Source organism: Heterocephalus glaber, unplaced genomic scaffold (genome assembly GCF_053883595.1).
Source record: "Heterocephalus glaber isolate CG9 unplaced genomic scaffold, H.glaber_assembly_v1.0 deba00001442, whole genome shotgun sequence".
Taxonomy (NCBI): domain Eukaryota; kingdom Metazoa; phylum Chordata; class Mammalia; order Rodentia; family Bathyergidae; genus Heterocephalus; species Heterocephalus glaber.
In genome coordinates this window covers 56439343-56454095 of record NW_028258296.1, presented here as the reverse complement: position 1 = coordinate 56454095, position 14753 = coordinate 56439343, and the positions used below count along the sequence as shown (strand labels likewise).

The window sequence follows — 14753 nt, the reverse complement described above, 5'->3', positions numbered from 1 at the left end:
TTGTACCAAATAGATGAGGAAATTTTTTTTCTTTATAGAAATATTCCACTTAAAAAAATGTTAATGATAGAATGTCATCTTTTTGATTCTTTTTTTTTTTTTGGTACCAGGGATCGAACTCAGGTCCTTGTGCTTGTGAGGCAGGCAGCAGAACCACTGAGCTAAATCTCCCACCCAGAATGTCATCTTTTTCCCAATACATAATGAATCAATAGATGGACCTATGCATTGAGCAGCAACAGCTGCTAATATCACAAGAAGAAACAACCATTCATCACCTATTAAGTATTTTTGCCAAAAATAAATTGAAACTGAATCTAATTAAGGCTCTATATCCATTTACGAATTTATAGATTCAAGGATAGAGGAACATTTTAAACTGTATGGAACATGTAAAACTACCCATGGGGATATAATCAGCAAGATCTAAGGTATGGAAAATTTTAACAGCTTCTTCAATAAATAAATTGCTTGGAAGGGAGGACCTACAGAAGATTGAAGAAATTTAATATATTGACCAATAGCAACGTGTGGACCTTATTTTGATCCTGATTCAAACAAACAATGAAAAAAAGACATGAGAGAATTTCAAATTTGAACACTGATTATTTGAAAATAGTAAGGATTTCTTCTTCTCTTTCTCCCCCCACCCTTATTTGCAGCGCTGGAAATCAAACACAGGGCCTCATGGCTAGGCAAGTGCTATACCATTGAGCTACATCTTTGGCCCCAATTTTTCATTTTATTTGGATATAATAATAGTATTGTGCTTGTTTAAGTGAGTCTATATCTTTTAGAGATACTGAAATATTTATGGATTAAATTATATAATGTCATAGATTTGCTTCAAAGTAATATTGGTAAAGAAGGTGACAGCATAGCTAAATAAGATCAGGCAGGGCTTAATAATTGTTGAAACTAGGTGATGGGTACATTGGGATTTATTACTATTCTACTTCTGTATACATTTGAAAATTTCCATAATAAAAAGTTTTTTGATAAGAGGAGGAGCCTATAATACAAGAGATTCGGTAGACACAAAGAATATATAAATAAAATTATAAAAAATGAGATGAACAGGACAGTTTAACATAAATTGTTCTGAAAATTGTTAATGAATAAAATTACATTAAATTTTATTTTAGTCTACTTCAAACAAATACAATTCTGAAATTGACTGCCCACCCTAGATATTTCAACATCCTATATTTCATAGGCTTTAGTATTAACCAATATAATTTTTTTCTTCTGCTTCACAGTTACAGCCCAAGCCAATCTTTAGAACCAGAAGAGTAAATACTAGATTTATTACCCTTTATTAATCTCAACCACTGCATAAAAGAATTCTTTTTTGTTTTGTTTTGTTTTTTGTACCGGGGATCAAACTCGGGTCCTTGAAGAATTCTCTTTAGTGGAAAGAAGGAATCTTTCACCACACTGTCCCACTTAACTTTTAGCAAAGAGACTCAGCAAAAGAGTGATTCTATTATATATCCATCGAATATTCTCCGAGCTGTCAAATTTAAATATATATATTTTATTTATTTATTTTTTGGTACCAGGGATTGAACTTGGGTCCTTGTGCTTGCGCAGCAGGCAGTGAAACCACTGAGCTAAATCCCCGGCCCTATATATATTTTATATATTTGCATACATATGAGACTAAGGAGCTAGCTTGTGATCAGCCTAAAAAAATACTGGAATGAATCAGGCATGATGGTACATGCCTATAATCTCAGCATTTGGGAGGCTGAGGCAGGAGGATTGCCATGAATTTGAGGCCAGCCTGGGATACACAGTGAGTTCAAGGCCAGCCTGAACTACATAGCAAGACCTTGTCCCCCCCCCCCAAAATATTGGAATGACTACACAACTATCAGAATATCTAAAATAGAGATAGCACCAATGTTTGTGAGGATGCAAAGAAACCAGATCACCCACACATTGTTGGTGGAAGTATAAAATGGCTTAGTCATTCTGGAACACATTTGGAAGTTTCTTAAACATGTAACTACCATAAGACCCAACAACTGCACTTCTGGGTGTTATTTATCCAAAAGAAATGAAGACTATGTCCACATGAAAATCTGTACAGAGCTGTTAATAGAAGCTTTATTTATAGTAGTCAAAACTGAAACAAGGGGCTAAAACTCAGTGGTAGAGCACTGGACTGATATGAACAAGGCTCTGTGTTCGATCCCCAGCATCAAAAACCAAAACCAAAACCAAAAATTGGAAACAACTCAGATGGCCTTCAATGGAGAATAAACAAACACACAGTTCAACCAATGTAGAGTACTACTCAGCAATAAAAAGAAATGTACTATTGACACAACTTGGGTGACTCTCCAGTGAGTTATACTGAATGAAAAAAGCTATGCTGAAAGGTTACATGTTATATGAGTCCATTTATAGAATAGTCTTGAAGTGACTGGAGAACAGATTAACAGTCACCAGGGTTAATGACTGGGTTAAGGTAGTAAAGAAGTGCATGTAGCTAATACAAGGGCAGTGTAAGATCCTGGTGGAGGTGGAAATGCTCTGTAGCCCGACTGCATCAACGTTAAGATTTTGGTTGTGATTCTGCCCTGTTGTCATGGAAAATGCAACATTAGGGAAAACTACTGGAAGTTATATGGGATCTCTGTATTATTTTTTTACAATTACATATTGTCTGATTAGTCTTTCTATTGCTCATAACACAATACCACAGCCTAGGCAAGTTACAAAGAAAGGAGGTTTATTTTGGAGAACAGTTTAGGGGCCACATCTGGTGATGGCATTCCTGCTGGCAGGGACCCAAAGCAGAGCATCACACAGTGACAAGGGGAGAGCCAGCCACAGTGGCTTTTACAGCAGACCCACTTCCAACACATGACCCATTAATCACCTGAATGGGTTCATTACCTCTCAGAGGTTCCATTTGGCCCCACCTCCTAACCTTTCACGATAGGGATTGAAATCCAATATGCGTTTGCAAGGACAAACCATACTCAAACCACAGAGTATGTGAATCTACAATTATTTCAAATGAAAAGCGTAATTAAAGAAGAAAACCTGTGGCTATTAGCCATAAGCAAACAAACAAACAAGAAAAACTGGGGCTGGGATTTAGCTCAGTGGTTCTGCCACCTGCCTCGCAAGCGCAAGGTCTCGAGTTCGGTCCCTGGTACCAAAACAAAAAACAACAACAACAACAAAAAAACCCCAAGAAAAACTAAGATGAGAGACTAACAGCCTATTTTTACCTCCTGGAGTGCTACAAAGGGCCAAATGAAATAAAGAATGAGACAACTCTGTATAAAATATAAAATCTTACTACACATGTTAATTTCGGGTATCTTTATTAAATAGTAGTATACAGTGAAGCAAATATGTATGTCATACAGTCTAAACCCTAAAACTCTAAAGTCTTTAAGCTTTAAAACTTCTCAGATGCCCTACTTACTGTTAAATTTGGTCCTTGGTTTTAACATTACGGAGACTATACTAATCCTGCAAAGATCAATGATGACATCTAGAGGAGAAGAGATGTAACTTCCTAGCCGAATGTATTAGAGCAGAGAAATCTCCACAAAGCGTATAGTAACCATAAAGCTAGTTTGTTTTTTTCATTGTTTGTTGGTACATTTTAGGTATAAAATACAGTTACATTCATTGTTGGGATCTTGTACCTCTACATGATGTATATTGGTTCTTATTTTTTCCCCATTTCCCTGCACTCCCTTCACCCCCTCCACCCTTCCCTATTTACTGAGACTTTGTTTCCATTTTTTCCTTTTCTCATATTTTTTTTCTTTTCCCTTCTTTCCTTTCCCCTACCCCTCCCACTTCCCCAACTCCTTTAGACCTTTTCTTCCTATTTCACATTATCAATTATATCATTTGAACCTTATTTACACTTTTAGTATTTCACTCCAGAGAAACTATTCGGTATTTACACGTGTGTCCTATTTATTTCACTTAAGGAGTATGGCCTCAATGTGCATCCATTTAGCTATAAATGTCTCCAGTTTCTCATTCTTTTTGTTTTTTGGTACCGGGGATCGAACTTGGGTCCTTGCGCTTGTGCAGCAGGTGGCGAAACCACTGAGCTAAATCCCAGGCCCTAGTTTCTCATTCTCTATGGCTGAGTAGTACTACATTTTATAGAAAAACCACATCTTCTTTATCCAGTTTCCAGTTGATGGGCATTTGGGCTATTTCCATGTTTTAGCTATTACAAACTGTGCCACTGTAAACATGGGTATGCATATATCACTGTGGTATGATTCTTTTCTTTTTGTGTGTGTGTGTTGAAAATGTAATTTTAATAGATAATTCTTCATCTTACATAGGAGTACAATAAAATACACCACGTTCTGAAGAAACTCCAGAAGTTATGAGAATGACAGTGAAGAAAATCCAGATGGGCTACAATATCCATTACCTTAAACTGCAAGAATCAATGATTCCGACCCAAAGGTTAACACTTACATATTTATGACTGGCTACATAAGACTTAAAAACAACAAAAATTGGGAATTAGATGTGGAGAGAGGTGGGAAAGAACAGTTTTGTGAGGGAAGAAACTCTTATCCATGAAAAATTTACTAAAACCAAATTAAAAGCTCCCATAGTATACTAGAAAGGATGGATGCAAGACTCATTAACTCAAAGTCTGATGCTCTTGAAGGAAGAAATCTTTCTGATGACAACGCAAGCTGCTTGAGATTTCCTCTTAGTTCTGTAAGGAAAACTTGACAAATATCTCCACAAACCCCAAATGATTATCAGATTGATATTTCCTAATCACACACCAATGGTAATACATGAAGTTTTCAGACAGAAACCAAGAAAGGTCATAACCCAAAATTGAGGCAAGAAGAAAAAAAAAAAAACTGCCACAAAATATGTGGAAGTCCTAGATGTCAGTCACAGCTGCTTTCTTTGCTGCAACTCTCCTGTACAGTGATTTTCAAACATTGTGGCAAGACACCTATGATCACCTAACCAGATAACACAAAGTATTTATTTCAAATTTCTAGGGGATTAAGAAAAAGTCAGCTACGGATGCTTTATGCATGCTCAGGGCCTGTTTATAAATACTCCATTCAGTAATATCTTAACACAAATTTGCATCTGTGAAAAGAAATTGGCAAATCCATCCCTTGCCATTCTATTTGTCAGATGGTGAAGACCAAAACAGAATGTTCCATCAGTTTTGATTTTTAAATACGATTGTCACATTGGGAAAATGAAATAAACACAGTAAAATAAGCTGTACAAAGGCAAAGTAGAATAACAAAAAATATTTTACTACAACAGAAGATTTACAGAAGTTTCCAGACAAGTCATACAAAATGGTCACAAGTTTTTTTTGAAGGGGGGAATCTACACTTGACAGCAAAGTCACAATGTTATTAGTGAGGGCTGTGATGTTTGTTAATGTTCCCATTTTGGTTCAATCAGCTTGTTCATCTATACCGTCTAAATAAAGTTAGACTTGGCTAGAGAGCGTATTCTAGAGAATTAGTTAGCTGCTTTTTAACCAGTGCAATTAGATCACCATAAAAGGGGGGGGGAAGGAGTCCATAAAATTTTAAAACTGCATTTCCCCTCAAAAAATAAAATAAAGAGTACCCATACCCCTGCAGCTAACCCTGACAACTACCTTCATTCACAGTGCTTTATACTTAAACCATGATGGGGGAAATGAATAAAAGCAGAGAGCCACTGCTTTTAAACATTTCACGACAATCTCGATGATACTTTTAGCCTCTGCTTATGCTTTACAACAGTGAGTCAGGACAAGACATAGATCTTCTAATGTGCATTTAATCACCAAAGGACTGAAAATGTCTGGGCTTTTATTCTGTAATGTTTCTAAGACCGTGTCCATTAAATGCAAACAAAAAAGGAAGAAGTCTTGGCAGAACAGGACAAGTGACACAAACTTGATGATCGGATCGACTTAAATATTATTCATGCCATATAGCCTAGTCCATGCTCTAGCTGTTTCTATGGCTTGGGCTTCATTGGTCTTCCACGGTTCCGCTACATCGTTTGGGTGGTCTGGATTACGAGCACTTAACAAAGCCTGGATCGAGAGCAGAACTGTGCGGATCTGCAGCGCTGGGGACCATTTATCTTTCAAAATATCTAAACATATTCTTCCCAACTTGTCTACATTAGGATGATAAATTTTGGTCATGAAACGTACTTTACGTGCTGCCATTGGGTATTCTTCTGGAAGAAATAGTTCAAGTTTAAAAGTCCCTCCCTCAAAGGGGGAATCCTGGGGACCAGCAATGACCACATGAAAATAACGAGCGTTGCTCTCATCTGGTTCCACTTTAATGCCAGGAACGGGTTCTGCCAGCAAACACTGAGTTTCCTTGATGATCCTGTGGGGCAGGCCAGGCATCTTGCCACACCCAGTATTCGGCCTCTGGTCGAGTCTCCGGCTCCGCTCGCCTCACGCACGAGAGGAAGTTCCGGGCTCCACTTCCAGGGGACGTCGCCGCGCCCGCCCTCTTTTAATCCTTTTGGAAAGATACCCAGCAGAGGGACTAGCTGGATCAAATGGGACCTCTAATCCTAGTTCTTTGAGGTATGTCCATATTGATTTCCACAGTGGTTGCACCAGTCTGCACTCCCACCAACAATGAAGAAGGGCTCCTTTCTCCCGACGGCACCGCCAACATTTGTTATTGGTTGATTTCTTGATAGCAGCCATTCTTTCTGGGGTGAGGTGGAATCTCAGTGTTGTTTTCATCTGCATCTCCCAAATGACCAGTGATGTTGAACATTTTTTCATATATTTATTTGCTGCTTTTCCTTGTTTGAGAAATGTCTGTTCATTTCAGATGCCCATTTTTGAATCGGGTTTTTATATTTGGGGGGGTCTGATTTTTTTTGAGTTCTTTATATATTCTAGATAGTATACCTCTGTCTGAGGAACAGCTGGTAAAAATTTTTTCCCACATTGTAGGTTGTCTGTTAGCTCTGTTGGTGGTTTCTCTTGCAGTGCAGAAGTTTTCTAATAAGATGAGATCCCAGTTGTTGATTCTTTGTGCAAGTTCCCATGCTACTGAGGATTTGTTCATAAAATCCTTTCCTATGCCAATGTCTTCGAGAGTTCTACCTAACTTACCTTCCAGTAAATTTAGTGTTTCTGTTTTAATATTTAGATCTTTAATCCGCTTTGATTTTAGTTTAGTGCATGGTGAAAGATAGGGGTCTAGTTTTAATCATAAAGCTAGTTTTGACTTCCCCTGCACACCACTCAGCCAAAACACCTGTGTGCATGACAGATACTTACCTGGTGACTTAATATAAAGTGGCAAAGTAGGATTTTTTGTTTGTTTTTGAGACAGGGTTTTGCTTTGTAGTCCAGGCTGGCCTTGAAATCACAGCAATCCTCCTGCCTCAGCTTCCCAAGTCCTGGGATTACTATGCCCAGCTTGGATGTTTTCCATGTAAAGTAAATCTGTGCTTTTCCAACAAACTCAAGTATATCCCCTCCTAAATCAAATAAGTCGGGGGCTGGGGATTTAGCTCAGTGGTTCCAGCGCCTGCCTCGCAAGCACAAGGTCCCAAGTTCGATCCCCAGTACCAAAAAAACAAAACAAACAAATAAGTCAGCTTCTATGCCCCCATTCGTAAATGGAAAAATAGGAATAAGTATGTCTTTTTAGTGGAGGTGGGATATGAAATTTGACTACTTATAACTTTCGACTTCCAAAGCAGGTTGAAAGGCAAAAAAACCCCTTAAAAATTGCTTAAGCAAATCAATGATGAATGAAAATCATATTTAGCTCTCTGAAAGAGAATAATGGCCACTATACTTTTAATAATTTGAAAAGAAATTTTTATAGTGATAGATTCAATGAAATTGACGATAGGAAGTGCACAATGGAACAATACAACTGGGATCTAAGTACAAGATTGAAACAATGAACCAACATACTTACAAATAAAATATATACTGTATTTGGGTCTTCGAAGCTCCTGAATCAAATAATCCACATTCTCCTAGAAAATAAAGATAATTGATTAAGTGAAAAAGCACGTCTGTAGCCAGGGATGTAGTTCAGCAGCACTCCACCTGCCTGGCACTGCGGGAGGGGGAGGAGCATGCCCATCATGCCCATAATGCCCATAATGCCCATAATCCCAGCACTTCGGGAGGCCCAAGCAGGAGGATTACAAGTTTGAACCCAGGCTGGGCAATTTAGTGGGACTCTGTCTCAAAATAAAAACTAAAAAATGGGCTGGGGATGTAGCTCAGTGTGAAGGCTCTAAGTTCAATCCCCAGTACCATATATATATATATATATACAAAAAGATATATTAAATATAATAACCAAAATCATATAAATTATACACTTAATATTAAATATTAACTAGATAATGTATAAAAGACACATGTTGAAATACAATAAAACTGCTAATAATTCTATAAATTTGCCTCAAGCTGCTTGTCTATAAACCATATTCATCAGACCAAAATTCTTACTTAGAACATTAAAATGTGTCTAGCCTTTTTTTTGTGGAACGGTTCACGAATTTGCATGTCATCCTTGCATAGGGCCATGCTAATCTTCTCTGTATCATTCCACTTTTAGTACATGTGCTGAAGTGAGCACTGTCTAGCCTTTTAATATCAACATTCACGAGAAAATGTAGTTAGTTATATTTATTTTAGGTTTTAATTTATTGGGACCTAAGAATCTGCACAATTGCAATGGTTGTAAAGTATTTGCAAACAGCAGACTAAGACCTTGTCTATACATTGTTTTAAAATAAAATATGAATGTCAGGAGCAAAAAACAGGTATTTTTATAAGGCAAAACAGGAGAAGCCAGGTATGATGGTGCACACCTGTAATACCAGCAGCTAGGAGGCTGAGGCAGGAGGATCTTGAGTTTGAGACCAAGAAACATATGGGGTTACATATGGAGTTCAGGACCAGCCTAGTCTATATAGTGAGAACTTGTCTGAAAAAATAAACAAAACCAACTAACCAAAGACAGAAAACAAAAAACAAAAACCATGAGAATTCCAATTACACAAAATCATCATGCATGTTTTATCTATTGTTATAATTATTTTTTGGTACCAGGGATTGAACCCAGGACCTTGTGCTTGTGAGGCAGGTGTGGTGCCACTGAGCTAAATCTCTGGTTCAGGTTTTATCTATTTTAAACATATAATACATGGTTAAATTTCAATATAAATTGGGCTTCCAAACTAAACGTATTGTTTTAATGATTTTTAAAATCACATCATTTCTTTACAGTATTTAAAATAGTTTAAGAGATACATTTCTTATTAAATGGGAAAAGTTTTTTAAATTGTCATTTAGATTTAAAATGTATTAAAAATTAACTTTATGATATAATCTTAAAGATACTGTTTTTAAGAACAAATTTTAGGGGCCAGGGATTTAGCTCAGTGGCACCACGCCTGCTTTGCAAGCACAAGGTCCTGAGTTCGATCCCTGTACCAAAAAAAAATTTAAACCTAAATTACTTCCTCATAATATACCAGGTAAAAATGACAAAATGAAGGTCAGCAGAGTTTGAGAGATCATATGCAACTGTTAAAGTGATTCTCTCATAAAAAATGTTAGGAAATAACTAAATAATCTCTAAGATCCTTCTTGAATGAAAATTTCATGACTAAGGGCTCTAAGGGCTACAAATGTGAAACAACTGGAGATTGACATAATAAAACATATCTATCAATTCGGCAACTATTTATTGAGTGTCCACAGTGTGGCAGGCACCGGGGACATAAAAATGAGACAAAACAGATATCATCTCTACTCTCCTGGAGTTTACTGCTAATAGGTGAACATATACTAATCACAAAAACCATGTAACTTTAACTATGACAACAGACATGGAGAAGATGGTGCAGTAAGTGCTTATAAGAGAGTTTGACCTGGTTTGTAAGGTGGGGAAAGGTGTGTTTGAGGAAGTGAAGAAGTTGTGGGGGGAGCCTATGCAAAGGTACTGTGGCATGATGGAAAAGGGAAATACAGTGGACTGAAAGATTAGTGAGGCTAAGGTGCACAACACGAAGTGGGGAATAGTTTGAAATGAGGCTGAAGAAATGGTAGGAATTAAACCACAATGGACTTTGCAGCCAACAGGAAGTTTGGTTTTTGTTTTGTTTTTAGACAGGGTCTCACTATGTAGTTCAGGCTGACCTTAAACTCACTGTTTAGTCCAGACTGGGCTGGAACTCACAGCAATCCTCCAGACTCAGCCTCCCAAGTGCTGGGTTTACAGGTGTGCACCACCACACCTGGCTCCGAAATTTTATCTTTATCATAAAAGCAATGAAAAGGGATGGCAGTGCAGTTTACTGGCAGAGTGCTTGCCTAGCATGTGCAAGGTACTGGGTTCTATCTCTAATACCAAAAAATACAATAAAACAAAAAAGACCCCCCCCCCAAAAAAAACAATGAGAAGTCAATCAAGGCTTTCAAGTTGGGGTGACATGCTCAGATTTGCATTTTAGAAAGTACATAATGTACAAGCATGGCAAAACTGCACTGAAGTTGAAGAATATGAAAATGAAGCAAGAGGGTACACATTGAAATAAGATTGAAAGAGGAAAGGATTTTTAAAGGAGTACTCAAGCTAGATTTAGAAGGTGATGGACAAAAGCTAACAAGTGGCTGAAGAGCCTTAATTAGGGGAAGAAATAAAGGACAGAAATGAGTATGTTGAGAGATGGTAAAAAGGCCTACTTAGATGTAGTGGAAAAGAAGAACTGGGATATACAAAAGTTGGGTACATAATGTCAGACCAAACCAGTTAAAGGTGGCCTTTAACTACTATATATTAGATATAGATTTAACCATGAAAGGAAAATTGAGCCAGAGCCATTATAGGTTCCTGAGCATAGAAGTGAATAAATGGTAAATGTTCGAGACACTGATTGATTACTGTTATAAGATTCAATGGCAATGGTGTTCAGTGATAGGTATGGAAGTTAATCCAGGAATAAAGGGATGTGGGTCTTTGTTAGAACAGTTAATGGCTTTGGGAGTAGATGTGACCTAGAAAACATCTTAAAGGAAGAACTGGGGTGAACTGAGACATGAAAAGAAGAATGAAAGTTATAATTCTGATAAACCAGGATCATTATAATACCACAGATGATAATACAAATTTATTTGGCCTTCTTAATGTTTAAGATCAGAGTGTTCTGCATTTGCCTGGGTAGATGGCAGCTTAGATGTAGTACCTTCGTAGGTCGAAGAAAACAAATTGCCTTCAGGTGTTTCATGATCTCTCGATTTTGAGAATCAATACGTTCAAAGAGGTACACTTCCTTTTGAAGAATCTCTGATTGTGTGTATACCATACTCACTATGCCAGTCTGTAAAGAAAAAGAATTAACTAAGATTGTTCTAGTCCAGAATAACTGATATAAGCATCGATATTTAAATCAGTTTTTCATTAAAATTTAACTGGTTAATTTAAATCCTAACATGGAATAGTATTTACAAAAATTCAGTACAGGTTGTAATGAACCAGAATGGAAAACATCCTCTTTCTGAAAACAAATAATCCATAAATTTCATTTCATTTCATTTCTTTCTTTCTTTCTGTGGCCAACAAATCTGTCATCTCAGTTTAAGCTCCAACAGCTTTACTTTAAAACCCCAATGCTGAATGGAAGTAACAGGGCCATCTCAAAGTCTTCCAAGTGCTGTCTCAAACACTAATGATTTCTTGGCTGAGACATCGTTCGGGGTGGAAGTCGTCCCTGGGCATCAGTTCGAACCATTCAGACTGAAAATCCACTGGGCAAGCTTCATACAACTTTTCAGTTCCACACAGAACTGACCCTCATTATCTTTACCTAAATACCAAATCCTACAGTGGAAGGGACCGATTATTCCGAGAGAGGGTTCCTTTACAAACACTGAGCAAAAACAAACTCACCGTCTCTTTATCCATGAGAAGTACTTTCATACCCGGCCCGCTGTCCTCTATCATTTTCGAAATGTACTGCTTCACAGCAAAAACCACGTTCATGGTGGCGGATTGACAGGTGCCCAGCAGCCCTTCCCGCCCACTTTTTCTAGTTGAATTAACCCCCGGCCTCTTGGCTGGGTCTCAGCTACTTCCGCCCGGAGGGGCATGGACTTCCGGGAGTCCGGGTAGCTACGGTCCTGGGAGTTGTAGTTCCGCTGCGGAGTTTGGGGACCTGATCCTCCCTGCCGGATGGGAAAGTCTAGCTGAGACAGCCTGGGCTGCTGGACACCCGCAGAATTCCGACCCGCCTCCTGTCTGGAGGTGTTGGAAGCCTGGACTCAGACCCCTTCTGGTCCTCTGTCCAGTAGACTTGGCCGCACCCTGAGGCTGTCCTGCTTGGAGACAGAGTGGCGCCTCGCAGTGCGAGGCTGGCTCGGCTGCAACAACGGCTGAGAGTGACCGTGGTCACTTTGTCGTTAACGCTTTCTTGGGTGGCAGTGAGGAATGAAGAGAAGGAAGCTGGCGTAATGCTCGAGGCCATTTAAGTCCTAGGAGGGACCGCATTTGGTAAATCAGACGCGGAATTTACTGAGGCAGTGGCTTTCCTGGGTCACGAGTAAGGCAGGGCAGTGGCGCCGGGTGTTAGGGCTTAAAGTGAGGCCCGAACTGATTTTCCGAAGACAAAGGAGCCCTGAAATTGAACAAATATTAGTTGTTTCCGGCGTCCGCGAAGGGTGGGGGCTCCTGTCTCTCGGGGCGGAAGCAAACTAGCTTGGGGCTCTAAAGGGACACCGGCAAAATTTTATTTACGAAACGACAAAAGTTTAGCAACAAAACTGATCTTAGAGCCATGGATTTCCACTTGTCTGTATTTGTGTTTACACCACATAGATCTCTTCAAGTCGTTTCTCGGAAAGGAGGGTGGATGTTTTCCGCACCTTTATTTTTGGGAATTGTAAAGCCAGGAAGATAACAAGAAACGACTCCAAGAAATCAGTGATTACAAATGCTTGTAAATATTCCCACCAAAATAATGACCAGTTTAATATATTTAGCATACCAAATAAATTCTTTCACTATATCGTAAGACAGTACAAGTAAAAAGACCTTAATCTGGCTAAGAATATGCAAGGTTGTGTATAATTTTCAAATCCTTTAAAAGAGATTAGAAGCTGCTTGAAGCAGTAGAACTGATTGTCGACACTGAAACTGAAGAATGTGTTTTCCAACCAAGTAAATAAAATCTTCCATTGGTCATTTTACTGTTTTTGAGATATGTTTTGAGGGAAAAGTCTTAACTTATATGTTAAAGTGAAAATACTATTGCTCAGGGTGGGCTGTACGCCCCGCTCCTCATCTGGAACATGCCAGGAATGTAACACTTAGCTTCAGTAAATGAATTAAAGAAGGCAGAGTTAAGACAAAGAAGAACGTTTATTTGGGGAAAGAGATGGAGAAGAAAGAGAATAGACAGCTGCAGTGAGGTGGTGGGGGGCGTCAGCGCTGAAAGCCCTCTAACTCTTGTCCCAAGCTCCTTTTATTTAGGTGGTCCAGGGTCTTCCATCTCCCAGGTGGGCGCTTGTCCGTATCTGCTTAGCTGATCTGCTCTCTTCGCTGTGATCTGAATTTAGGCATTTCTTCTGGCCTTTTGGTTTCTTCCTGTCCTTTTGTAATGAATAAGGAAGGAGGGCTTGTAGAAAGGCAGCTTTAGACTTAATGATTAAGTAAAGGGGACATGTGTACACGTGTGTTCAATATATACTGATGTTAAAGTGAGAGAGAGTGTGTGTGTGTGTGTGTGTGTGTGTGTGTGTGTGTCTGTCTGTCTGTCTGTCCATCTCCCATCCCCTTGCATTTTGTCCATGGGTGAGGGGAGCTGGCCTCCCTGGTAACTGGTGCCTGGAGCCTCTGCAGGTCTAGCTGGCTTCTCTTCCTGTGCCTTTCTTTCTGATTACCCTAAAGGCAGAACCTACCTGTGAGGGCAGAAACTGTTTTTAGTAAGCTTTCTTATGGATCTTAATAAAGCTCATGAGAAGGCCGGGGATTTAGCTCAGTGGTGCTGCACCTGCCTCGAAAGTGCAAGGTCCTGAGTTCAATCCCTGATACAACAAAAAAATTAATTAATTTTAAAAAGCTCAATGAGGCCTTTATCCTATCTTTTCCTGCCTGCAGAGATCCCTGTCCCTACAGATATGAAAGAAAAATTGAATGTTATATGATTATTCTTATCAATTTAAAATGTTCAGATGTTGTTGAAAACATCTGAAGCAATGTTAATGAAAAAATACACTTGCAAACCCTCTAAGTTATTTATATTTGAAAATTCACCTCGGATCTCTCATATTACTTGGGTTTTGATTTTCTTACCTATAATATGAATGGTTGTATAGTATACCCTAAAACCTTTTCTATTTCTGCATTTTTTAAAAGAAAAGGAGACGGGCCAGGGATGTAGCTCAGAGGCAAGCAGAGGCCTGGCAAGTGTGAGGCCCTAAGTTCGATTCCCAGTACCAAAAAAGAAAAATGTTTTTAAAAAGGAGAAAAGGTCTTGCCCATTAAATTTGTACTTTTTAAGACTGTAGTCAGTGTGTAAAAAATAAATGAAAACAATTTGCATCTTTTTAGTTATTTATCCTTGGACTAACAATAATTTTTTTCCTGTACTAAGGATTGAATCCAGGGCTTTCCTGCTGAGCTACATTTCCAAGCCCTTTTTTGTATTTTTCATGTTGAGATAAGATCTAGCTAAATTTCTGATTTGACCAGGCTGGG

General features: G+C 38.6%; 1 protein-coding gene, 1 non-coding gene and 1 pseudogene across 2 annotated transcripts in view; all 3 read right to left on the bottom strand.

The window, feature by feature from the left end:
- Vps45 (vacuolar protein sorting 45 homolog) overlaps positions 1–12158 on the bottom strand; it is a 67083-nt gene extending 54925 nt beyond the window's left edge. Inside the window, exons 1-3 of the mRNA XM_004853951.3 lie at positions 11949–12158; positions 11245–11379; positions 7956–8016 (exon numbers count right to left, since the gene is read on the bottom strand). Of these exons, the coding sequence (XP_004854008.1) occupies positions 7956–8016; positions 11245–11379; positions 11949–12041 (289 nt within the window). The 5' untranslated portion in view covers positions 12042–12158. The remainder of the gene's footprint in view (positions 1–7955; positions 8017–11244; positions 11380–11948) is intronic.
- On the bottom strand, positions 5763–6555 carry LOC101714303 (ubiquitin-conjugating enzyme E2 N pseudogene; annotated as a pseudogene).
- Positions 8528–8630, bottom strand: LOC147827781 (U6 spliceosomal RNA). Its single transcript, XR_015452131.1, has one exon. It is a non-coding gene; the product is annotated as a U6 spliceosomal RNA (small nuclear RNA).
- Positions 12159–14753: the final 2595 nt, after the last annotated feature.